The 26,679-nt window shown below is 43.3% G+C and overlaps 1 protein-coding gene across 1 annotated transcript in view; it reads left to right on the top strand.

Moving 5' to 3' along the window:
• Positions 1 to 1,058: 1,058 nt before the first annotated feature.
• The window catches only part of SNTB1 (syntrophin beta 1), a 107,583-nt gene continuing 81,962 nt past the window's right edge, over positions 1,059 to 26,679 (top strand). The window contains exon 1 of the mRNA XM_071738288.1: positions 1,059 to 1,714. Coding sequence (XP_071594389.1) covers positions 1,192 to 1,714 — 523 coding nt within the window. The 5' untranslated portion in view covers positions 1,059 to 1,191. The remainder of the gene's footprint in view (positions 1,715 to 26,679) is intronic.

The raw sequence follows: 26,679 nt of genomic DNA, 5'->3' as shown, positions 1-26,679 counted from the left end.
ACATGGTCTAAGAGATCCTACAAAACCAAGGCAAGCTTATCTGGGGATGATCGTGTACCTAGGTCCCAGCCATACGGAGAAGGTGACCCCCAAATTGAGCAGCCCAGGTTAACTTGAGACACTTGCGTGTACCTGGGACTAAAACCCAGAAATCATTGTCATAAGAGAGAAGCAAGATGCTGCATTTAGGGACTCACATGAGTCATGGCTGAAATGAATGGAACTACTATGCTCACTGGCCACCCCAGCCCCCCCAAAGTGTTGCTCCCACCAAGTGGTCCAGAACTGCTGGAGTTTTCAGCTCAGCTTAGGAAGGACCCAGAGCAGAAGCCAAGACAGTCCAGAAGGTGCTTGGTGTATATTAAAACACATTGCTGTGGGCCAGCACCCCCAGGTCTGCTGATGGCATCTCCAAACTGGCACTGTGAAAGCCTTGTCCTCCCTGGTGCCCCACTTGTAGCCTCCCATCAGGCACCGAATTTCTACCTGGGACAAAAGTGAGCATAGGAAAAACTGCACAATGCACATTGTGGCCTTCATGAGTCTTTAAAATTTATAATCGAAGGTCAAAGAGAACATCTTCAAAATGTGAGAAAGCATCCGTGATAATCACCACCTTCATACTACAATGCCGTGAAACAACTTAGATTCTACTTTGATACAGCTGAAATTCCACTACCTTTGGGACTCCTGCTACTTTTAAATCCACTTCATAAGTAGTCTCTGGGAAAAACAAAATTGCATTTTCTCTGTCTTTGGTGTCCTTCGCCTCCCCCCATCCGAGCAGCGCAAACGGCAGCCGCCCCGTGGGGCTGACCCTACCGCAGCCAGCGGGTCCCTTCCGCGCTAGATGTCATCTCACCCGACTCCGTGTCCCAGCCAAGTATCGGTGGGAAGGGGAGGAGGGACAGTCCCGGCCACACACAGACATACAGACACACACACACACACACACACACAGAAACACGCGTGGTGGCAGCGGGCGGTGCCGCCAGGTGCGCCCGCCCCGTCGCTGTCCCGTAGGGGCGGCCGCGGCTCTTGGCCCCTCCCCGCCGCTCCGGGAGCTCACCGCCCCTCGGCTGAAGTCCGGTGCCTCCGCGCCGAGCCGTGCCGTGCCGCTCCGCGCTGTGCCGTGCCGCGCCGTGCCTTGCCGTGGGTGCCGTCACTCAGCGCTTCCAGCATGCTCCTAAGATGGCGGTAGCGGCGGCGGGCGGCGGCGGGGGCGGCCGGGCGCAGCGCAGCGGCTGGCTGGAAGTTTTGGTGCGGGAGCGGTGGCACAAAGTGTTGGCCAACTTGGGCGGCGAGGCGCTGGTGCTGAGCGGCGAGGAGCGCCCCGACGGCGCGGCCCACAACGGCCTGGGAGGAGATGGGTCGGCGTGCCGGGGGGCCGAAGGCGGCGGGGGGGCGGCGGCGGTGCGCACCGCCTTCACAGACCCCCCCGAGCAGGTGCCCGAGGCCGTCTCCAACAAGAAGCGGTGCGTGAAGGTGCTGAAGCAGGAGATGGGCGGGCTGGGCATCAGCATCAAGGGGGGCAAGGAGAACAAGATGCCAATCCTCATCAGCAAGATCTTCAAGGGGCTGGCGGCGGACCAGACCCAGGCCCTTTATGTGGGTGATGCCATCCTGGCCGTCAACGGCACCGACCTACGGGATGCCACCCACGACGAGGCGGTGCAGGCTCTCAAGCGGGCCGGCAAGGAGGTGCTGCTGGAAGGTAGGGGCCGGGGGATGGGGCGGGGGACTGGGTCAGCCCGACCATCAGCACGCCCCGGGGCGGGAGGCTTTGGGGCAAGTCTGCTCTGTTGCCAAAGAGGCAGCGGAGCACAGCCGGGTGGTGAAGTTGCCCCCGCGTTTCTCGTATCGCTCCTCCGGGAGTCTTTCCAGCGGGGAGAGTTTATTACCTCCCAGAACGAGCTACGCCAGGACTCCCGGCGACATGTGAAGGGGACGCAGACCTTCGGAAGAGTCTAGAGGGCTGTCCGGGAGCTGGGCTTGAACTTTTCGTCCCTGATCAGCCACCGGAGCCCCCGCAGCTCCATCTCGTCTCGGCTGCGGGTCGGGTCCCAGGCTGAGGGCTCACGGTCCCAGGCTGAGAGCTGATCCCCGCTGGGACTCGGGGTCTTCATGACCCGCCGCATGGATATTTCAGCGCAAGACAGGTTTGGGGGGAGTTGCCGGGAGAGGAGATTTTAAAGGAGTGAAGGACCCCCCTCGGGACGTAAGCGAAAGGCTTGAGGGACTTTTCCCGAGCAGACCCAAAACCTCCCGCTGTCCAGTTCTTCCTTGCCTCCTTCCACCACCTCACTCCTGACCACGAAGGAGAAAAAGGTTTGAATGAAGCTGCCGGTGCCACATTAACGTTGCAAAGAAGCGCCTTTCCTTTCCTTTCTCAAAGGTCACAGAAACAGTGTTGTAATAGTGTTAGAAACCGAGACAGCAGAAAGGAGTAGGCAGTGGTGTGTGTGTAGGAATGGAAAGAGGGTGTTCCCCTGCGTCGGATCCTCCTCAAACCAGGACACCTAGGACAGCAAATTCGTGAGAGAGGTGTTCACAGGCGTTTAATCCTTGTCTCCTCACAACGGCGAATTTACTTGTCCAACTGAGAGAATGAACAGCTTCAGAAATGCCCTTGGCACGTGTTTGATAAAGTGATTACATATTTACCCAGCAGTTCATTTAACCAGAGGTCAGTGGCATTTGAGGCATGCTGCTTCCCCTTCCTCCCCAGTGCCAACATATAAGCCACAGGTGGTCCCACCTCTTTGTGCCTGGAGACCCTACAATGCTGCACATTTTTTCAAGTGTGTGTTTCTGGTGCTTGTTCTGAGTAGCAAAAGAGTTGCTGCTTGTTATTTGTTGCTGCTGCTGCTTATGAGGTACAAGCCATGAACAACCAACTATGGCATAAAGTTAGGAGAAAAGTTTGAAGGGAAGGTGTGGAAAATTCTGTAGATGCTGTGAAGCTATGTGGTGTCCACATGACAGTGAAAATTAAAAAGGAATTAGTGCCCTGTGAGGATTTAAGAAGCTGGGGGCAATTGTGTCTCCCCTCCCTCTGTGCCCTGTGCTGCCTGCGTGACTGAAGTGCATCTTGTCCTCCCTTGCTCCAACAAAACCAGAGAGACCTGTGAAGTCTTAATATGAACTTCTCTCTGAGATCTGCATTGAGGATTTTGCATCTGAATACTTGACACTGGTTTGATTATGCAGTTTAAGGGCTTTGTGGGGTGCAGGCCAGGCAACTGCTGACCTTTGGTGTGACCTAATGAGTAATGTATATAGTGTGTGCAACAGCCTCCATCCCTCTGTGTAGTGCCTGCAGTGACAGCATCTGAACAAGCTGATGCTGTATGAATCTTAAAAAAACCCTTGGTCTTCTCAGTAGGAGTGATGGTGAAGCCATTTCAATGTGGACTCTTAGCAGCCTCCTTCTCTCCACTCCTTTCTTTGTCACAGCTATTCACTTGCATTTCATTGCTGGATGAAGGCTCATGTGCCTCAGTGGTTGTTTTTGTGACTGAATTCGTCATTTGTAAATCAGGAGGGTATTTCAGTAGTTTTCCCTATGTGGAGTTCTATTCTAACACTGAACTCAGTGTTTTGTCCTGCCTTTTCTCTTGCGATGTCAGCAGAGTAACCAAAGCGAGAGTTGGCCTGAGAAGTGCAGGAACCTCTCTACATGAACGGCTTATGTTCACAAACAGTTTAAAACTTCTGGAATTCAGTTTCCCACTCTGAAACTCTTTCTTCAGCAGCACAATCTAAAACAGTCTTTTGATTACTAAAGGAAGGAAAGTCCAGAATTTTTTTTTTCCCTTTAAAATATAGGAGGGAAAGCCTGGATTTTCCTTTCCTTCCAGACAGTAGGAATTTACCATTTTTTGACTTCTTAGAAAGTTATGTATTGCAGAGCCTGTGCTGGAGCAGGGTAAAATCCCTGTGCGGATCCTCTCTAGGATATTTCTCCAATTAACAGAGCAAGGACAGCATGCATTTCTCAGGTCAAAATATAACACATTTTCTGAGAGATTCAGACTTGTTTGTGACTTGAAGTCTATGAAAGCTGAATTTGCAAAGACATGGAAAGGTGCAAAAACCAAGAAGCATGTTCCATGGTGCAGCAGGACTCTGGGTATTGCCCAATGTGTTGTGCATACCTTAAAGGGACTTATGGTTGAGCATTTCCTAGAGGTTATCAGCAGTGAAGATGTGGTCAGTATGGCTCAATACACACAACACCAGAGTGCTGGAGTCTGTCTGTTATATAGACTCCTTCCTAAAATTGCTTGCTCAGTGAGATGAGGCATTTACCAGCTCAGCATTAAACTGTAGTCTCTCCTGCATTCCTGTGCGGGGAGGAAGGGAGCAGAAAATCCCTCCCAGCCCTCTGCACTGTGTGTGGGTGGCAGGGCTGGCAGTGGGGTGGGTGGAAGGAGGAGGAAAGCCTGTGAAGAGGGGAAGGGATGGGGCAATGCTTTAACACTTGTTCCCTTTGCTGCACAGATCATTATCTCTGAGCTGGTAGAAATGGAAGTTGTTCACTGAAGGGTTAGAAGTGGCCATGCTGCAGTAGCTGTGATGGTGTGGGGTGGCACAGATGTAAAGCTCAGTGGGAGAGAGCCTACTCTAACAACCTTAATAGGCATCCTGGGTTGTTCTTTCCTTTCCTTTTCCACTCTGAAAGACATTGACCTCTTCTAGTCCAGCTACTAAGCTAAAGTTGTATAAACCAGTTCCTTCATACAGGTCTGATCTGTGAGACTGGCAAGGGTGCCCTGAAAGCAGGTAAGATTTGATAAATAGAAGGGAAATAACAGTGCCAAAACAAGCAACACTGCCACAGGAGAAGCTGTAAGGCAGAAAGTTCAAAATGAGGGAGGTGGTGATGAGGAAGGACTTCAGCCCTAAGAAATCCTGTTCTCTTCTCGTCTGCAGGGATGAACCTCTTGTGCCTGCAGGGTTTAATTTCCTGTTAGCTTTCCATGACAGCCTGGACATTGGTGGAGGGGAACAAAGTACCAGTGAGCAGGGACAGGACAAGTGCTACTGTTGGGTTTGTCAGCCTCAGACTTCGCAGGTGCTCCGTACATCAGGATGGAGCTTCTCACCGGTGTTCAAAAGTGACAAGAATTTCCCTACATGAGAGATGAGACAGCCCCCTTGTACAATGCATATCTGCAAGCATGGAAGGTGGCTAAAATTATGACAGCTATTGTTTGTACATGTAATTTTCCCGCAGTTCTGTTAAATTGGATCTTCCTAAATAAGCACTTTGGAAAATCAAGCAGCCCCTCTTCTGCTGTGTGAAGCACATTACATTCAAGTGGCTCTCAAGACACAAAAGGTCTTGGTTTTTATTAAAGCATTCTAGATGACAGTAGTACCTTGGCATGCTCTGCAACTGAGATGATTATGTTTTACTCATATTTTCTATATGTTCAGTGAAAAAAAATGAAGAATTGAAGTTACTGCACTCATGTCAGACAGGACCTTTTTGTGTGATGCTGTTTGGATGTGGAGAAAAAAAACTCATTAATGTGATTTTAGTTGTCTGCAAGATATTTTAAAAAATTGTATAATTTCCTAACTTGCTAAATGTGTGCAGCTGAGCTTAAGATGATGATGATAATGGAAGGTACGTAGCAGGAAAAGGAGCAGTTTCTTGATGTTGCTAGAGCTTTTAATTGGTTTTGAGTGAGTGCCAGTTAAGTTAATGCAACTGCAAGGTAGGGCTTACAGCTCCCTGGAGAAATGTCTCTTGCAGCCTCTCCGGGTTTGCAGTAATTTTCCCGAGGGGCAGCCCTCTGCATCGAGAATTTTAGCCTAAGGACAATAGACTATCGTCACCTTTTGTAGCCCCCCTGGGAGTAATCCACAGCTTTAAAGCAATGTAAGAATAAGCATAGTATAGTCAGTACCAGAATAATGTATTATTTTCCAAACAATATTTCTGTAAGAATTGGAAGGATTCTCCCCTTCCTATTCTTTAAATTTTCTTTGTATGAGGCAAAACAATTCCAACTGTGTGAATTACATGTTGAAGTAGTGAGCAATTGGCATGGACTACTTGTTGGCTGTATTTTTCTCTTATCTATCTTTTTGTGTTTCTTTAGTAAAGTAGTAACAAAAGGAGATTTCTGGGGGTTAACAAAATACAGTATATATTCAAGAAAGTGAGTCACTTACAAGTGTCCTGGGGAAAAAGAGGCCCAGGGCACTTAGTAAGTGCTTATGTGATAAAACTATATACTGCAGTCAGGGCTGTAAATCTCAGTGACTGCAAATTGTATGCGTAGATATTCTTTACACTTCCAGTAAATGCATGGAGAAAACACTCTACCTTTTCTGTTCCTGGTGCCAGCAAATATGCAGTTACAGAAATGCTTTGTACTTAGGGGCCATGCTGCATTTCATAGCCAGCGTAGCTGCCTGTAGCACGCATCAGTTTAAAAGTGAAATTGAAAGGGGAAAGTAATCTTATTCTCAAGAATATCAGCTCTAAGCAGTCCCCAAGAATCTCAGTTTTGATTGTTTCAGCTGCCTGCGGCTGATGGGGAAGCTTGAGTGGGAACACTTGATGTGTTTTTCATTGATTAGATTAGATTACTGGCTAATTTAGCAGTCCAGACAGTCTGTATCACCTTTCACAGATAAGAATCAGTACATCCTTTTAGCAGTAAAGCTGGTACAAGTCCTCTTTCACAGCTATTATAAAGAAAACAAGGTAGCTGTGGGCAACAGATTCCCAGATTTATTTGGACCAAGTACTGAGTGCCCCTCAAAAAACCCATCCTGGCAATTATATACTAGGTCCTATAGAAGGCACTTATTACAAGCTCCTTAAGGGTGCTTATAAGATTAAATATGTCTAAGGATCTGGGATTCAATGTTAAGTATCATTAGGGGAAAAAATGGCATTTTTTAAAAAATCCTAGCAGTAATTCCAGTGGAAAATTAAACTTAAAACTTTGTAAAACTCTTTGAAGAATCTTTAAACCATTAGACAAGTAAAATTGAAAGCTCAAGGATTTTGCTATAGTTAATGAAAATATATCTGAATTTTGCCATGATAGGTGACTTTTCTCTGATGGCCAATCCCAGCCTCCCAGGAGAACATTTTCTCATCGATGATCACCAGAAGCACAGATCTTTCCTCATCCCTGCCACGTGCTGGGTTTGGGTCAGAAACATTTGTTCCCAAGGGAATGGGTGAGGTGTGTCCATAATTTGAACCAGAGTTTGAATACAGGTGCAGCAATACAGGTGCTGATCCTAATGGGCTGATGCTATCAGGTATAGGTTGGGAAGGATTTTTACATTTTTATTACTTCCTTATTCTCACTGTTTTCATAATATATTTTGTGGAGCTCCTCCTGGTAATGATTAATCTATAAATTTGATTTTAAATATAGAATCCATTTGTGTACATTCAGAGTTCTTAAGTGCTGGAGAGTTTACCATATCTATTTGTAATCTGTTCTAGCAGTCACTTACTTCCAGGCTTTAAGAACACATTATTTCCATTCCATTTTTTTTAATTTAGAATTTTGATCATAGGATTATTTTGTACTTTATTCTGCAAGATTATGTTGCCATGGCTACTTGTTAAGTTGTTACAGCTACTACTGTAAAAGGGAAATTGGAGGAAACAGTAGTTCAAGAGAGCAACAGCATACATAAATGAACAAAATATGATGGGAACAAATCTCCCATGCCAGCAGGGCATGGGAGACTGGCTTTCCAAGTATGAAAAAATTCTTCAGGCATCTCAGAAAATTAGCTGGTGAAGAAGAGATGGTGGTGGTGAGTTATTAGAATTTGCAAAAAGTCTTTTAACTATATATCATATATGTTTGGAGAGTGCATACCTGTTTTGCAGGAACCGACATTGAGGTGAGAGAGATTCATCTCCCTTTCCCCTCTGATCCCAATGATCTCACTACAGCAACTACAGGGTGTGAAGTGACCTTCATTTGACTCAGCTGTGTTACCTCTCCAACCTTTAAATGGTGTCAAGCAGAGAAAAATACTCCTGTCACCATAAGATGTGCCTCTATTAAGGGCCTTTGCTAGAACATCAGTACTTAGAGCTGAGAGAACATCATACTCTTGTGGTGGATTGGGAAAGAGCCAGGACTCTGAACAGTAGGAATAAGTAATGTTTTGGCAGGGCCACAACATGATGGGAAGGATTATCAGGAGAGTGGCAGCATTGGGGACCTGCTTTGAGGGGTGTCATGGCAAGGAGGGAATTGGAAGGTGTTCAAGGTGAGGCATGGCTGATTTAAGCTAGAGAAGTTAGTGGGAAGCTACAGGATATGTAGAAAGTGTTGGAATGTGACTTGTTCCCCTGCCACCTGTTGAAAGGTGGGTTATGAGCCTCCATCATGCTTTTTAAGTAGACAGCTCTCAGCTGCTGTTTTGCAGGACCAGCTGCTCTATGAGGCTTGGTCTCTGTGATTTCAGGCAGCTAATGGCTCTGCATTCTATGCCTTGCACTTCTGGAAGAGAGAAAATTCATTGAAATTATGGCATCCTGCACCTTGAACACCTTAGAGTCCAGCAACACTGAGTAATGAACTAGGACACAAGTATTTACTTTACTTTAGGACAAGTTGTTAACAAATGTGCTTACTAAAGGTTTAATCACCTGTGACTAGTCCTTTGGATTACTTAACCACAAGGTACTGCCTTGCCATTGCATTGTTTGTTCCTTCATGTAAATGAAATTAAGGGACATAATTTCTGCATAACTCTTTGGCAGATGTGGGTTTCTGTCTGTTGCTACTGTACACTTATGTTACAGTCTGTCTTTCATTTTGTCTGTCTAAAACTTGAACTACTGAACTAGTCAGGTCTTTCATTGTATTTATACTCAGGGCATGATACAGTAGGTCACTGCCAAAGCAGCACAGCTGTAGTGTAGCAATTGGTGAAATAGAGCTGGAAGGAAATGGGCCAGAATAGTAGCTGCAGAGAAGTTATTTCTGGTTAAAAATTATTAACACTTCTAATAGTGTAGTGCAGCTTTTTTTTCTGAACTGTTGGAAGTTGTGATTGTTGGCTCAGCTCTAAAAGTTGTAGAAACAAAGACTATGTTTATTCCTCACTGCTCAGGGTGTCTAAAGATTACAGGTATTCAAGAAGTGAGTCTGCTTCAGACAGCACCAGGAGAGGAACTTGTGTGTGTGTCTGTTAATAATTTCTGTTCACTTTAATAGTCTGCATTACTGTAGAATACTGCTGTGGTGTTAGTATCTGAGAAACAAGATCCTTTTTCCCAGTACCTGAAAGTTTGAGACATTATAACATTTTTTCCCTCTTTTTTTCTAAAGGAACAGTATCAGAATATAAATTCTCTGCTGGCAAAGGAGCCACAACTTAACTGATTTGCACCAAGAGATAGCATGACCTCATGGGACTATTTATCAGCCTCATGTGCCCTTTCAGGGAAACAGGGCCATTAGTTAAGCTTTATGTTCCATTTGCCACAGGCATATTCTGCTGGTGCAATACCTATTTTAGCTTTTAACATAATCAAGTAGTTATGAGAGGGTATTGAATGCTATGCCATGGAAACAACATATCTCCACTCTTGTCTAAGTTATTTCAATAGTAGCTATTTCCACCGTGATTTACTATGCTAAGGTGTATTTTAACTGCCCTTGGCTTTGATTTGGCAAAAGGAGCAAGAAGCAGCTCTGTGGAGGTAAAGATTCTGGAAAGGCTTAGCCTTCTCCAGCATGTATCTTGTAAGACTGCATTAAGCTAATAGTTTTAACTCAGACAATGAGGGTTTATCTGTTTATCCCGGAGTTTGGGCTTTAGTCGCTGTGAAACAGCCTGGAAGGAGAGAGCCAGTAGTAGGGTTGGCAGGACAGGAGGCAGACATGATTTCCTCATAGCAGGCAGCTTCGCCTTCTTCTTACCTTTGCCAGGCAGGAGCCAGTGGGATCCTTCTCTTGCTGACCTGAAGCCAAAGGAGGAATTTAATTATTGGATGTTCAGAAGTATTTTCCAGGAATGAGGTGAACAGGAATTGCCTTCAGTACTTGCTGCTTGAATTCTTTGTGGGATCTTTTTTGGTTGATTTTGGAGATGATTTGTGGTTTTCTTTTTTTGGTTCTGTGAGGTGTGTGTTTGTTTGTTTGATTGATTTTTTTTTTTTTTTTTTTTTTTGGTTGGTTGGTTGTTTTCTTTTGTTTATTTTTGTTGTTGATGCTTTGGACAGAAAAAGGAGGTTTCCAAAGTACCACTCTTTCCCAAAGAACATATTATCCATGTTGACTACCCACCCCTTTTGATTTATTTGTCCTGCCCCATGCAGTGGCAGACTCTCCATCAGCAGTGCATGGCTAGGATGGAGAGGTGTCCCCAGAGAATCAGCAGGACTCTTGTAGGACTCCCTACCTTATAAATACATACCTAGGTATAGAGACACATACCCTAAGGTGTATTTATATACTTCTGTAGGGAACAACCCCATCAACAAGCATTACTTGTTTGGGGTTTGACCTTCCAGTGTGCTTGAGGCCAACATGGTTGTACTAACTTGAGGCTGCTGAGGCTTTGCCAGGTCTGGGTAGGCTGAAATGATGCCTGTGCTTTACCCAATGGGTCTCTTGACTCTGAGGACAATGTGGTGGGCTGTTCTGGCTCAATGCTGCATGGAGAAGCTTTACACATCTTACCCTCGGAAAGTCTCCTCCAGAGCAGGGTATGTGGGCTCTGTCAAGTAAGTCAAGAAGACTACTGCAAGAAAAGGGAAGCCAGAGTCAAGGTTGGGTGACTTAGTTATCTGACATCAGGCTCTTTGTGAAGACCTCCAGTTTTTATTGCTGTGTATTGTCTAAATTAAACCCATTGAGATTTTAGATGGTCAGCTACATGGCTTGTTAAAGTATTAACATAGCTCAAATTCATCAGGCAGCAGAGGAAGTCCTGAGCACATGGTCAGGGTTAGACAGAATCAATGTTTAAACCCATGGCTTTTGCTGCCATCTGTGCAGGGGTAGGGGCTGGGTTGCAGGCTGATGCCAGGATGTTTGTAGACACAGCCCTCATCCAGTCCTGGGGTGAAAAACTGTATTTCTGCCTCAGAAGAGGTAAAGAATTCTCATAGTAACTTTGGTCGTCTACATGTTTGTGGAATGCTGGAGAAGTGTCCAACCAAAAAGTCAATAAACCAGCATTTTAATTCAGGAAGAATGCAAGTAGAAGAAACTAGGTTTAAGAAGTTGTCAGTTCATTTGGTGAAATAAGCCAGAAATAGGTATAAGTAAGCCAGACCTGTGTGATGTGCAAGGGCAGGTCATAAAGAAAACATTGCAGTAACAAACTAGTGGAATTTCCACTTAACATATTAAAGTCAAACCTAAAAGTCTCTTTTTAAGGAAATCCATAAACTGAAATTCTAGGAAAATAGAATAGAAATAGAATAGAATAGAATATCTAAGAAAAATATCCCTAAAACTAAAAATGATTCTCTGTCAGTTCTATGTTTTCCTTTCACTCTGTTTTCATGAACATGTGGGATAAACAATCAAGAGTGGCACTTTGTGAAGACTCAAATTATACATTTCACCCAATAAATAAAAATATACTTAAATTGATTCTGGGCTTTGCTTGTGTAAGGCTGCTATGCTAAGGCCATTTGGTGTTGATCTTGTTTTATTTATATATTTAACTTTTCTGCTAAGCATACTTTGAAATGTTAGTATTTAATGCTTGAGTTTTCATTGTAGCACTGCCAGAGCTTTTTGTCTATGTGCATAAATAATATTAAGACCTCAGAAAGGTTTCAAGGTTCACTCTCTTAACAAAATATGGAGGAACAAATACCTTTTGGTTTTTGAGGGAGTAAAGGCAGTGTTGACTTGAAAATACATTTCTATGGGAACCGTGATGATGTTCTAAATTGAAGTGGCATTTTATAATTAAAAAACCCCACAACAGTTTGCTTTCAGAAGGTGTAGAATAACCCAATGTACCTTCTCCTCCTGGAAGAGAGAAGAATCATCTTAGATTTATCAACAGGAAATTTTCATGGCCGAAATGTTTTGTCCAATTCAATGCAGTAGTTTTTTACCATCTTTTTAAGGTTGTTATGTAGTTAATTTCTATAAGTGCAGGTGTTTATTCTGTTCTGTGGAAACTGTAGACATGCTGTTCCCCTTAATCACTTTGTTCTGTTACTTTTCTATCAATATGCACATTGTACTAAGTGGATAAGGTTATATATTTGGTACGAGCCAAGACAGACACACAAGGCAGATACATATATTACATGAACTCCTGTAAGACATTTATGTTTGATCTTTACAGTCAGTCATAGTTCTGGAGTACACTTACCTGTTTCTGTGACACAGAAGCCTTGAATGCAGGCTGAAATGAGAAAGATACTTCTGGAGTCTCTAAAACTGACCTAAACCAGCTCTTCTAGGTGTAATTTTAATATCTCCTCAATGCAGCTCTAAAATAAATTGACCCATTACCTTTTTAGCTTTTGCTCTGTTAAAGACTTTGTGTAGAACTGTATGTAAATGAAGGAATGAAAAAGTGTTCATGAAGCCATAAAGAGTGTGAAATTTTTACTATTGGGGAGTATGGGATGCATTGTGTTCTTTATTTTTCCTTTGCTTTCTTTTTGTTCACTGTTGTGTTGGGTAATGTTGGTTTAGGAATGCCTTTAACTCCAGAGCCAGCCTAGTCCTGCTGTGGGCACAACTGGAAATATCAATCAGCAATATCACATGGACACAAGGTACAGGCAGGTACACACATGCTGCCTACACCATGAGCTTCCATGCATTTGCTCATATCCATGACAGAAGTTGCTTGTTATGAGAGCTATTGAGTTAATTGTTCTATGAAAATGAAAATAAATAGAGTCTTGATTATATCTGCACTTGAAGGAGTCTGTGGGTTGATTCATTTGCTGGCATGCTTCACAGGAGACTGCACCTGCAATTTTGGTTTCTCTCAGGGTCTTTGTTAACCTACTGTCCATGTCCAGATATCTGCAGCTGAGCTGCCAGCAGTGAGCAAGTGATGGTCAGACTTGTGCAGATGAATTGCCATCTACCAAGGAGTGCTGAGAATGGGGAGTGAGTGTGGAGCAGAAGGTGGGAGACAGAAAGTCATCCCTGTTCACATTGGCATGCATTTTCCCATTTACTTCAGTGGGATTAGGGTCTTCTTTAGCAGGCAATATTGACATAAAATACCAGTGGGGAAATAAAAAAAAAGATGTTGATGCAACTTCATCCTGTGTCTGATAAGTGCTGCATTGGTTCTCCTTTAAAATAGTATGGACAGATCTTTGGTCTTTACTGGGTGTTGACTCACTTTGCTGGCTTCCTGCATGGCCAAAAAGACCTGCTTGCAAGCTTTTCAGTTGATGCTCTGTGTTACCATGCTGCTTTACTGTGCCCAGCAAACCTGACTCCTTACTCCACCTCCCCAAGCCTTTTGGCTTGTCCCACCTCCCCTCCCTGTCCCACAAAGCCCGATGTGTGCAGAATAGATGTGGCAGCAGTTCAGTTTCTGAGTTCAGTCATTTTGTGCAATAATAATTGACTAAATAATCATTATTTCTTAATCTACTGTTCAGTGCTAATCACGAAGGTTGAATAATTCAGTGTAGTCAGATCTGTGCTAAGCTGTGGGTCCTTGTTTCAAATTAGAAAAACATCAAAACATCAATTCTGCAAAACTGCAAGGTTTCTCTTAAATTCCAGAGTGATACTGTATCAACAGCTTTCCAAAGGATGTTTCAGGTTTTCTGTGCTGTTCAGAGCGACCTCTGCAACAGCAGAGACACAGTAAAAATGATGTTTCACTGGAGCAGGAAGCAGCCAATTTTTTTCGGACACAGCAAAAATGAGTTTCAGGTGAAGGCTGGTTTGTAGAGTTATGTTATTCCTCAAAAAGCTGCACCCAGAAGAAATTTGACTTTTCCTGTTGAATGAGAGTTTTGTAAATGCCCTGCACTCTCTGTAGTAGTCTCAATAAGTAGATGGTTCTCCAGAAGAAATTAGAGTTTGCTGCTACCTGGGTGTATTGCAGTGTATAATGCCAGAGTGTGACAGTCATCAGGGATATTCTGGGTGTGCAGACTACACCAAGCCCAAAGCCTCTGTGTGACTTCCCCCTGAACTGATGATGGATGCTCTTCTCCCTCCTGTTTTTTCTGGAAGTCATTTGCCTCCTTTCCAGCTTCCCACAGCATTGTTTAAGATGCGAGGCAACATCAGGAAAAGTTTGATGTTTATCAGACTGATAATGCAGAAAGGTCTGCAGTTGTAGCTGAACAAGTGATTGCATAATCAAAATGTTAGCTTGCTGACTTCATCCTGGCTGGCTGCTTTGTGTATATGAATGCTGGCAGATCCCTGCTGGGGATGAATGATGTGCCCGGGCAGGCACCATCATATCCTGATAGCCACCTGGCTAACAGCCAAACCAGATGGTTTTCCTTATCTCTAAAGAGGTGCAAAGCTGAATCTGCAATTTGAGAAGTGACAGAATTGGTATTATCACCAGACAGTACACAAACTGCAAGACTTCTGTATTTCATGTCTAAGGTCTTGGGAGAATTTGGGTTAGCTCAGGAGCCCTGAGGTCTCCAGGCCTGGAATGCAACACAATTATATCTTGTGGGTTTTTTTCTCCTTTTAAGGATTGGCAACATTAGAAAATACAGTGAGTTCAAACTAACCCCTAATTTTAACTTGCAATCATAGCTTTGGAAGACTGTTGAAAAGAAAGCTCTTATAGTATTACGGGGAGAGCACCCAGATACAGTACAGTAACTCTCAGAAAAGTCATGCTTTTTGAATGTTATTTCCTTAATAAATACCAGGAAAAGAGTAATCTGAGTCTAATTCATCAGGCACTTCAGCTGCAGTGCCCCTGGCATCAGCTCCTCTGGGGTTCAGTTCTGGCAGAAGGCTCCCCATGGTGCAGCCTGAGCCCTCTGAGTAGTCCTGCTGAAGCTTTGTATGAGCTGCAGTGGCCATGGAGGCTGAAGAGGGCCTTTGAGCCCCAGCTGGCTCCAAGATGTCTCTTCTTCTGTCCCAGAATCACTTCCTACCATGTTCCTGTTTAGAAAGGGAGGTGCCAAAGGGGATAGAGCCACGAGGGGCACTGGCAGCCCCCTTGGGACAGCCCTCCTCATGAGCCCTTGGCTGGATCCATGGCTCCTATCCACAGGTACTCTGTTAATGTGCTTGCATAGTGAAACTAGGTCACACTGCCTCTTCAGCCTTTAAATAAGTACTCTATTGTAACAATATATGAAAATAAATATGAAAATTTTCTACTTTGCAGGCTGAAGTGGGGTGGGCAAGAGGCAAGGACAGGCAGAACGCTCTATCCTGCTCTCTGCAGTGTATGTAGGCTGTAAATTTAGTGTGTCTAGGCTCCTTCCTCTATGCCATGATCCTGTAGATATATAGAACCAGATGTCCTTTGCATACATCGGATGTCTTAATTGATTTAATTGAAGCTAAGTTTGGGGAAGGATATACAAGATGAAGATCTACAATGTTGTTTTTCCTCTTGCGTGGGCACCTGAGTACTGACTGCACTACATACAGATGCTTGCTGTTGAACCTGCCACTGTTCAAGGTGAGGAGAAAAAGTGTTCATGTTTTTATTATAATTTCTCCCTCCTGACCTATGCTACACCAAAACAAACAAGCAAATGGCAGCGATTATCAAGGAGAGAAAAACCATTTTTTCAGATCATAGCTTTTCCCACTGGAAAAAAACATAGCCATGTTCAAATTTTTAAAGAGTGGCAATGCTGAATATGCAAATTAAACTCCAATTTACTCAGTTGAGATTTTCCAGAGCATTTCACACAAGTATTCTCAAAGCACAGCATTATGAAATAATGACATTTGCTGGGAACAGTCTTAGGGGAAATGGGACAGTGCTTGTGTTTCACCCTTCCCCCTTCGACGCCAGCCTGTGTCAGGCCAGCAATGGGAGCCAGGCAGGAGGACCTCAGCCAGCTCTGAACAGACCAACCTTTGTGTCCTCAACACAAATGTCCCTCTTCTTCTGGAGGGAATGGGCAAAACAGGTTCTGACCCAGTGCAACCGGCTGTTGGTGGCCTGTCCATCAGCAGGAGACAAATGCCTCCTCTGTGTCCTTACTAAATCCCTGCTGCAGAGTTAACTGTTGAGCAGGCAGTTAAACAGATCCAATCTTTATAAGCCAAAGTTTAACATCAGCCATATGATATTTCATCTGTGTCACAAGACTGCCCAAATTGCTTCCTCTGCAAGTTTCTGCTCCAGTTAGAGGTTCAGAGCTGCTCCAGTACCCTGGAGCAGTGAGTGGTGCAGAGGTGCAGTGGTGCCCAGCAAAAACTGCTGGTTGTTTCTTTTTCTGGCAACTTAAGTCTTCAAGGGTTTAGTAGGAATACCTCTTGTGGGAACAAGTTGGCAATGCCTTAGTAGTCAATAACTTAGTTGGATGGGGGGAAACAGCTTCAAGGTGAACCAGGGGTAGTTGAGATTGGATTTTAGGAAAAATTTCTTCAACAAAAACGTTGTTGGGTACTGGAACAGGCCGCCCAGGAAAGTGGTCTGGTCACCATCCCTGGAGGTATTTAAAAGACATGTAGACAATGGTGCTTAGGACATGGTTCAGTGGTGGACTTGGCAGTGTTATATTTATGGCTGGATTCAATGATCTTTTCCAATCTAAACGGTTCTGTGATTCTATGAAAAAAAATAGTAGTAACTTATGCCATTATTTGTTACTTCATGAAATTTAGGAGCATATTTGGAGTTGATGTAAAGATCCTAATTCTGCCTTACATTGATACTATTCAAGTGGTTGGTATTTTTACTAGTTCAAAGCAATCTGTTCTATTTAAATTACTTCCCAGGGCTCAAGAGCTCTTCAGTGTTTCCTGAGCATTGTGTAGCTTGCAGTCCTCTTACCTTCAGCAGCAGAGGGGGGGAATATCTGGGACTTAAACTTCCTGCTTTGCTGATGTGTTGGTTTGGCTCCTTTGACTTTAATCTCAATTACCTGTCAGAGGAGAAGGAAGACAAGTAAAAGCCTTTCCTACCCAGAGCACTGCTCACCCCCTGCAGCCGCTGGGATTGCTGTCCTCACCACTCACACCGAAAGCTGCAGAGGTTAATCAGGCTGAAAATACCTGTAGAGAAGCATGAAATGTTTCCATCAATAGGGCTGATGCTTTTCACATCCTAACCCCTGTCTAGGGAATGTTGTCTGGTCTCTGTGTTTGCTAGTTGTGCTCCATCCAGATCCTTCTGCCTCAGTTAGGCCTGGGAACCAGGCCTGGGAAGTGTGCAGACATGAAGCTGGAGCCTACAGGACATCACTTCCAATTGTTCTCTGTCTTCTTATTTACAGCAGTGGAGATGGGCTGTGAGAGGTGGGCCCAGTGGCTGGCTTCTAGGAAAGGCAGTATTGTAAATGTCCAGTAATACTGATTAGAAATCGAGTGCTGAAGAAGCTTTGTGCTGGAGACAAAACTCCCTTCCTTGCTTCTCTAGCTCACTTGTTAAAAACTGACCTTTCTCTGCTTCTCTGTGGCTGTGGCCACAAACCAATAAATAAAGCCAAGTGAAACGTGTCTTTTCAGACATGGTTATCTGGCAGATTCTCTCCTGGGTTGTGGTGTTTGATGTCCATGATGTAGAGGTAATAAGAGAGGGGAAACACACTCAAGGTCTTTTCCAGCCTCAGTAATTCTGTGTGATTTTGTGACACCTTGGAGTGAGAGGTCCTGACCATGGTCTTCCCTCTGAGGCAGAGAGCACTGAGCCAGCACAGCGTGAGACTGGATTGTGGCTGGGATGCTATCATCACCCACCGATGTTTATTATAATCCATGGTGCAGGAGGGAAAATGTCCTGCTGATACCATCCCCATACCACAACTGCAGGAGAACTCTCTCCTCTGTGGTTTCAGACCTTGCTGGGCTCCCAGCAGCATCCTGCAGCCAGATCCTAGCCCAGGCTTCTAGATAAACTTTAATTTTTATTGGGTTTTTTTTAAAGGATCTGTGGAGGGGACTTCATTGTTTTAGCACTCAGATTGCAGAAAAGAGTCCTTTATCTCCTAAATTTTTAAAGTTCTTGAGTAATTGTGAGGTATGCAAACAGGAAATACATTTCAACAAGGCTAGAGACCACATGAAATGAAGTCTAGAGACTTGTCAAGCTGTGAAAAAAGCATTTGACTTTGTCTTGAGGGGTATAGTGTGGGGTACAGCTTTTGTGCTTTTTTTTTTCTCTAATATATTTATTTATAAAATAGATTTGCTTATATCTTTGAGTGCTTTCTTTTACTGCTCTTATACTGTGCTTTTTATACTCACTGTGTGGTGACCTTTGCCATTCCCAAAATCATAATTTCTATTTCTTAGCGTTAGAAGATAATAAGCAGACAAAGGTGCTTGTGGTTTTTCTTTTATTTTCCCTTTTCTTGGAGGTGTTCAGACCTTTGGAAAGGATTTCTCTTATGTTAGACATGCAGACTAGGCTGAAATCTCTGCTTGGATGAACAGCAGAAACAGGCTGAGTGGTCCTTGGGACTCTTCCTCCTCATTTACTAGAGGGATACTAGCTTGGCTTCCAGTTACTCCTCTTAGGTGACTGAAGTTATGTGACATATATCCCTCCCTCACAATGTTTTTTTAGCTTTTTCTTTTCAACCTGAGGACAGTTCTTTATTCCTCAGTTCTCCCCCAATCACGTGGTCCTCCAGAACTGTTTTTTTTTTTTGAGAGAACCAATTTGTGCAGAGATGGATACAATCCAAGGAGCAGAAATTGCTGTGTAGATCATTTCATGTAATATTTAAAAAAGCACATATGCTGTTTGGGAATATTAATGTGTAATTGCATTGTATGTTGGCCTTGGCAAGAAACTTTCCCATCCCTGTGCTTCAGTGCACCTCTTAGTGATTGTACTGTTTGAACTATGCAATGCGATGCCAGAAACTTTATTTTAAAGTGACACAAGCTAAAATTACACTTCAGAAAAGATGTCACCTCTAATGGTTGGGGGTTTTTTGGTGATGGAGTTCACAAAGCAGACTCAAAAGTGGTTCTGCCATCAGAAGGGAGCCACGGATTCCAGTATGAGGCAGAAGTGCTGAGGCTGGAGGAGAAACTGAGTGAGGCAGTTTTGTCTTTGAAGCCAATGTGTTGTGAAACTGCAACATGAGTTGAGCAGGACTTTCCTGCCCACTTCCTGGCCTCTACAGCTCATTCCTGCCCCTCCACCTGAGATCTGACAACTGCTCCTCTGTTGCCATGCTGGGCTTTGGGGTGCTCCAGGTTGCCAAGTGTGGCATCAAACTCAGGAGAAGCTTGGGTCATTTGAGGTGCCTTTTGGGGAACAGCTCATGTTGAAGATCTGTGTAAAGCTATTGTGCAACTGTACCCATCATGCTGAGGCTTGTCTTGTTATTGCCAACATGCAGTGGATGAAATCTGGCCCTAGTGAAACCAACTTCAAACAGTCAGTGATGGAGCAGGGCCAGGATCTCTCTTAGTGTTGCAAGTTGAGCTACAGTTGGGAAAAAAACCCCACAAAACTAAAAGCAAACAAACAAACAAAAAAACAACCCTTTTTTTGGAAAGTGCTAGACTTCTGTGTGACAATCTTGACTTGTCCATTGCTAGTTATGCCACCTGCAAGTTAAAGTGTGTTGCTTACCTGCTTTGTATTCTTCATATCCCAGCTTTTGTAAAACCTTGTGTTGCTACATAAATGATTGATACGAATCTTTCATCCTGGATGGTGTGTGGGAGTGGGAGATTCCACAGAAAAATACCATTTCTGAACAAAGGCTGAGTTGATTTGATAGCAGGAGGAATGTTGATGTTGCAGTGGAAGCATGGAGCAAGAGCCAGAAAATAAGACACCCCACGCTACCTCCAACAGGTGAGAAAAGGGGCAGCCAAGTTGTGTGGTACCCAGGTACAAAGCATGGACTCAACTGAGTTGTGCATGTTTAAAAGCTGGTTTGTATTAAGGCAGGAAGGGACTCTGAAGTGCAGCATCTTTACTTGTATACAGCTTGCTTGGAGAATAAGTGCATCTGGTTCATGAACAGGTTTATATACAGATAAACCCTTAGTCTGTGCTCTCAGTAGCTGTGCATGACAAGCCTTAAAAGCTTCAGGTTCCTGGGCATGCTAAATTTGGTCCAAACTGTGATGCTGATCACATGTTTAATATGGAACTCCTGTGATTTTTTAGGGTCTTACATGGGTCTCAGATCTAGATGACTTGTTCTGTGCTAAACCCACCCATGCTGTATTTGCTCTGCCTTGGGGCCGTGTAATTACATGGACTTTCCTACACATTTCTCAGATCTATAGCTGTTTGAGTTGCTTTGTGAGGTCTGCAACTTTTCCAAACACTCTAGCTTAGTTATGTAGGATTTTTTCAATATACTATTCCTTTATTTATTCAGTCCCTGTCCTATTAGTAGCCAATTCTTTTAACTTGCTACTTATCACCTCTGCTGTTTGTACCTTCTTCCTTCTGAGTCCTGGTGACTCCAGTCTAAATGTGCTGGTTCATTGGACCTCTACCAGTGGTTTGCTCTGTTGCATGCTCTTTAAACACATTGATTAATCTTGCAAAGCTACTCAGACTAGCAGATGCATAAATGCTTGAAGACTTGTTTTCTTGGAAAAAATATTTTATTGAAAACAAAAAATTCAGAATTGTTAGAAGTTTCTGTTCATTAACTAAATTAGAAAATTGTGAAGTGTTCCAAAGACACAAGGGGAAAAAAAGCAGAAAAAAATTGAGATTAGCCAGCTCTGAATGTGTTGAAAGGATCTTGGGAGCTTGACTCACTTCTCAGATTTTGCAAAGGGGTAGTGACCCTTACATTTGGTTGCAAGACTGACCACCCCTTGCCCACAGAATGGCTCTGTATTTTCTTATTCAGGACTTAAACTTATTTTTTAGTGTGAGGATGCTTTCCAGGACCTTGATATGGCTCTTCCAGGAGATTCAATGCTGCAGCATGGAATTGACCCAGAGATTCCCTACTCAAGCATGTCTGATGATCTTTTCACTGGCTCTGGCCATGGTTACTTCACGGACAGAGGAACTAAATGGCACCTGACTGTGTCATTTAGACTTAACCTGATTTATGATCCTTGTTATAGTTTCTGCCCCAGTATAGTGCCCTCAGGAGGGCAAAAGCAGTGGTAAAATGAATCATAGATAGGGCTTAGAAGTTGACCTGGCACTTCTAAACCTGCTAGAGAAAGCATGATTACATGATTGCATGATTACATGATTACATGCTAACCAGTTTCAACCTGAAAACATGGTCTGTGAGCAGCCACTGAACCCCTTGCTTTTGGTGGCAGCAGCCTTCATGTACTGACACATTGTTCTGGTTTGGTGGTGTTTTTCTTTCCTCCTAACTGACACATTTTATCATAATCTCACTTTATTTCAAATTCTTTCAAATTCTGGGAAAGTATGAAAAATAAGAACCACTGTGCCTGAAATAGTGACTAGCTCCTTTCTTGGGGGGTTATTTGAATTAATAGACATGAATAAAAAGCACTAGAATTGGGAGGTCATGGAAACCTCTCATTGTAAATAGCCCAGATACCATCTTTCTGAACTTTTAGTGTGGGCAGACTGTGACACCTCACATGTCCCTTTCCAAATTATTTTATCAAGTTTTTTGAGAAATATGCAAAAAACCCTCTCATTCAGAAGAGGAGTGAATTGGATCAGCACTTTTCAGGGGTAATATCAGCAAGGAACTGGCCATTTTCTGTGGAACAAAGCCACCGGTAAAGGTAGCAAGCCTCACTTCAAATACCCCTAAACAGTGTTAAGCTGTGAGTCCACAATAAGATGCACAGTGGAGGCAGTCAGAAAACCTCTCACTTCATTTCAGGCTTTCTGATGATGTATGTTTAAAATGACATTCTTAATTTCCATGACAGAAGACTACCAGGTTTCACAAATGTTTCCAATCACACAGAAAAATAGATAAATGGAAATTTTTACCATCCACTAAAAGTTCCAAAGGAAGCAGTTTTGCTTAGTTAATTAGTATTGCTATTTAAATATACGTAATCCATCTTGTTCCTATTTATACATTCTATATAGAAACCATTGTAGATACAGATACAGATACAGATACAGATACAGATACAGATACAGATACAGATACAGATAGTCTGGGGGTGGATATCTGCCCTGTAAACCCTTTGAACTGATCACTTCACAAAGTATGGAAAATGTCAGCTTTGTTCAAATGCTGGAATAAAGAATGCTTTTCTAATGTACATTTTCATAATCTTGTGCTTGATCAGAAATTTTGGCTTCACAAACCAAAGTGGTAGAGAGGGTGAACAGGAAACAGTGTAGAAAAAGACAGAGGAACCAGAGGGTGTTCTTTGCAAAATGGATGAGGCTGGTGCGCAGAGAGCTTGGCAGTGAGGGCACAGTCAGCCCAGAACACTGCTCTCTTCTCTCTGGCTGCATCTCTGCACTGAGCCTTCATCCATAAGCAAGGGGAGCTCAGCAATTCTCTGTTTGCCTTTTCTCCCTACTTACACGTCTTCTGGGTCTCAGTGGTTTGTATTCTGTTCTGGTTCCCTCTCCTGTGTATCACCTGGTGCAGATACAACATCCTCATCCCAGCAAGCCCTCCCTGCCTCTTCAGCACTCAGACATGATTAAGCAGCCTCTGCAATCTGGGCAAGTTTCTTGCACAAATGCATTGGAGCTGTCATGCTCTTTTTCACTCGAAAGTCAAACTGCTTTAAAAACCTTCTATTTTAGCCCTACACTTTAAGTCATGACTTTTCTGGCTGTTTCTGTTCAGTAGTTGCTTCACACTAAATATGCAGTCATTTCTGCCCTTCATAAAAAAGTGCAGCTTAAGGGATATACGCCCATGTTTGTGCAATGTGTCTGTTACAAGCTGGCTAAGAAAATTGCCCTTGTATTCAGAACAATGGTATTTTCTTTTCACCCCCTGGTATCTCAGTTGCTGAAAAAAATGGGCAGAATGTCTCCATCAAAGCAACGTATTACAAAGGCAGCATTAATTGAAGGCCAGAGTTGTGCATACAGGTGTTTGTGCATTTCTGTGAAGTTTGATATCTTTGAAGCTAGTTGGTTGCAAAAAGGTTGGTTTTAATGTCTCTAAAGCACATTTCTGGTGGAAAATACAGGTGAGAAATGAAGTCTGCAGAAGTTCTGTCAAAGCCTTGCATCCACAAGATTTTTAATAATGAAATTATTCTTTCTTAAGTTGCAAGGGAACAAATGTTATAGTTCAGTTTAATGGGATCTTTAAATATGGTCAGTGCTAGCGTACTTTACTTGTTCTAAGAATGTTTTTTTGGTTGTATTTTTAGCAAAAGATCAATTAGGATTCCTTTGAGTGCACTAAAACTGTAGGAGATTAAACATAGTGAGTATGTGTGTTTCCTTGAGCCTCAATCAGGTATTTGAGACTGATTCAAAGCCTTCTTAATTTGACAAATAGAAAGGAGTCTTTTAATTGACTTGAGGTTTCTTAGGACAAGTAATCAAAACAAAAAATCGTTTGGTTAATTTTGTTCTTGTTACAAATACACAAACATAAGTACTGTGTGGAATTAGATTTATGCCTGTTCATTTTTAAATGTTTTAGTGTTTGTTTGGATGGTTAGGAGATGAGTAAGATTTTAATTCTATGAAAACATTCACACTCTTCAGGTAGGTACTCTTGATGCTTAATAGGATTTTGTACATTGTCTTTTTGTGTCTTTCTAATGGACCATGAGGACTGTGACACCCCAGTTCCATGGCAGGTTGAGTGCTCTGAACTTCTGATTGGAAGAACTCATGAGACTTCCTTATTTGCAGAGCTTAAACTGAGGCAAGTTTTGAACAGATGGCCTCTTGCAAACTTCCTCTATTTACTCAAGAAAAGTTTTTTTGGGGGAAGTAACCCATCTTTGTGCGGGGCTGCTAAGGATATTGATATTTCTATCATCTTTATAGTCTCTAGGAGAATGCTAATTGCAGGACCAGTTTGATTGATTTTGTCCGTACTTTTTCATTATGTGAAGAAACAAAGGCTTATTTAAGGCTGTAGGTGGACCAAGAGAAAAATGTCCTGTCTTGAAATGGTTTTTTATGCTGCTGGAGGATGCAAAGTGTTTTGTTGATCCGGCCCAGCAGACAGATCAGAGATTTATTTTGTCTTGGTCTCATTATTGTGAAGGTATGAGATTACCTTTGAGAGGGGGAGAGCAAGAGGGAAAATTAGTCTTGGGGCTTACTCAGCCAGTCTATCTCCAACTGAGTCATTTATATTAGTCAGTAGTGTTGCCTTGGGGATTTTTTTTTTTTCACTTGTTAAAAATAAAGACAAACCTCAGGGGGGCATGGGAGCCTGGACAGCATCACATTGGGGTGTGGGAACAGCGTGGGCATTTGGCCTCCTTGGGACATCCTGTTTCCCCTAGTTATCACAGCAAGTATGTGCTCTTTTTCCAGCCTGGCTTCCTGAGCCCCTCCTCTCACTGTGCCCTCCCACCTTTAACTCTTTTTCTTCCTACCTTGGCTAGGAAGGAGGAGGGCTGGACTGCTGTGTGCCTGGCAGCTTTTGCTGCAGTGATGGATCAAGCATCAAGCTTGAAGGTTGGGAAGCTCACCTGGTGTGAATCCAGAAAACAGTCAGGCTGGGTGAGATCACTACAAAAACTTAGGTCTCTGGGGGGAAGGAAGACCTCCTGCTACAGCTTTGCTGGCTACCAGTATGATTTCTTTCTAGAGGGACAGCAGTTGGCGACCATCCCTGGAGAACATCAGCATGTGAGCTGGCTTGAGATGGGGTGGTGAGCACATCTGCAGATGCTGGATACCCTCTGTATTGCCAACATGAGGGAAGTGGGTGGGGCTGCTGCTGACAAATAAACTACTTTCCAAAGCTGCATTGAAAATGTTGTCCACCAGCTCCCCCCAGATCTGGGATCACCCATAGATAAACCATGTTACAGGAATGTTTCCATGCATGGACCTAAACACCCATGGCTGGATGTCTGCCACCCCGCCATCCTTTCTCTTATGCTGGCTGGTAAAGATGGTATTTAGGGGAAAAGTACAAAAATATGTGTGAGGGTGAGGTGCTACTTCTCTTTGTATCTCCTTCTGGCCCAGAGCAGCTGACAGCTTTGGATTTCTGGAGCCAGGCACTGTACCCCAACCACTACAGCTCATAGCCACCACTGACCTAACCCTCATGGGTTTGTTTGAAGTATTTTTAAGCCCAGGAATAACCAAAGCTATGCCTCTAATATCTTGCAGAAGCAAATATATCATGTGGAAAAGTATTTCTCTTTCAAGCTGATTGGCTGATAATTTCACAGCAGGCTCTTTAGTTCTCTGGTAGGAAAATGATGAATAGTCATAATTTTCTCTGTGATTTCTATCATCAAATACATTTTTTTCAACATGTCCTGGTATATTTAGTCTCCTGATATGTCTGGGAGCTGGCACACACTTACAGGCATTGTTTTTATCCTTTCTCTGTACCTCTTCTCTTTGTGAATCATTCTTGTGATGGGGGAACCAAGAGCAAATGCAGTGGTGGTGATGTGAGTGTACTATCAATTTCTTTCTCTCCCTTGCAGTCCTGGAGCAAGAGCTGATGTTCTCTGAGTGTTTTAGCTGATGTTCTCTGAGTTGTAATAGCTAATGTTAATCACATGAGTAATCCCTTTTGGGACCATCTTGATGACTGTCCAGATTGTTTTAAAATAACCTTGAAAAACCTTTTGCCCAGCATAGGAGTGGGGGGCAGAAAACACCCCCAGAAGAGCAGAAAAACCAGAGAATCTGGCAGAGGGAAAGCAGAGGGGATTAAGAGTCACTGAGTGAATTTGTCCTGTGAAGAACTGCTGCTGGCTCTGTTTGATAGACATGCTAGATATAATACATTTTTTTTACTTTGTCCCTAGAATAACTTCAGTGTCCAAAGTATAAGGCATACGGTGAGGTTTTAGTAGTCCTCTGTGACTCCCTAATGTAATTTTAGCAGTGATTCCCCTGCACAGCTCTTCTATCTATGACCAGATCCTTAAACCTGGACACAGACCCATTAGCTGATGATGTGATGGTGCATTTGTCCTTCAGCTGTATTAGAGCATCTAGATCACACTGAGAAGAAGATGCTCTTGAATTCATTGAATTGCATTGCATAATTTCACCCTTTGTGTCTGAATTTCAGAGGACAAGGACAGAGTTAAAGTGATCTGAGCTGAGGCAAGGTGAAGTTCTTGAACAGACACTTGGGAATCCTCTAATCTAGGGATCAGGTCATGAGGGCTGCTGTCTGCTTTGACTTTCCAGCTGATCTCCAGTGCAACCCCAAGTTCAATGACTTCAAGAGGCTTCAAGCCTCCAATAACTTAAGTTTTAAAAATACATTCAGATACAAAACCAGGACCTGAAGAGGAGGAGCAGGATGGCCTCTGTAGAGGCCAGGTGTGTGCAGGAGCTGGTTATATGAAGTCGTTCTTTGTTTGAATGGAACAGAATTTTTTTCTTGTTTTGCTTGAGCTTCATTTGAAAATGCACAATTAAAACAGAACTCTCAAAGACTGGTGGTGTAGGTTCTATGGAGAAGTTTTA

This window comes from Heliangelus exortis, chromosome 2 (assembly GCF_036169615.1).
Source record: "Heliangelus exortis chromosome 2, bHelExo1.hap1, whole genome shotgun sequence".
In the NCBI taxonomy this organism is placed as follows: domain Eukaryota; kingdom Metazoa; phylum Chordata; class Aves; order Apodiformes; family Trochilidae; genus Heliangelus; species Heliangelus exortis.
Note: the sequence above shows the minus strand (reverse complement) of the source record. Positions and strands in the feature narration are given on the sequence as shown.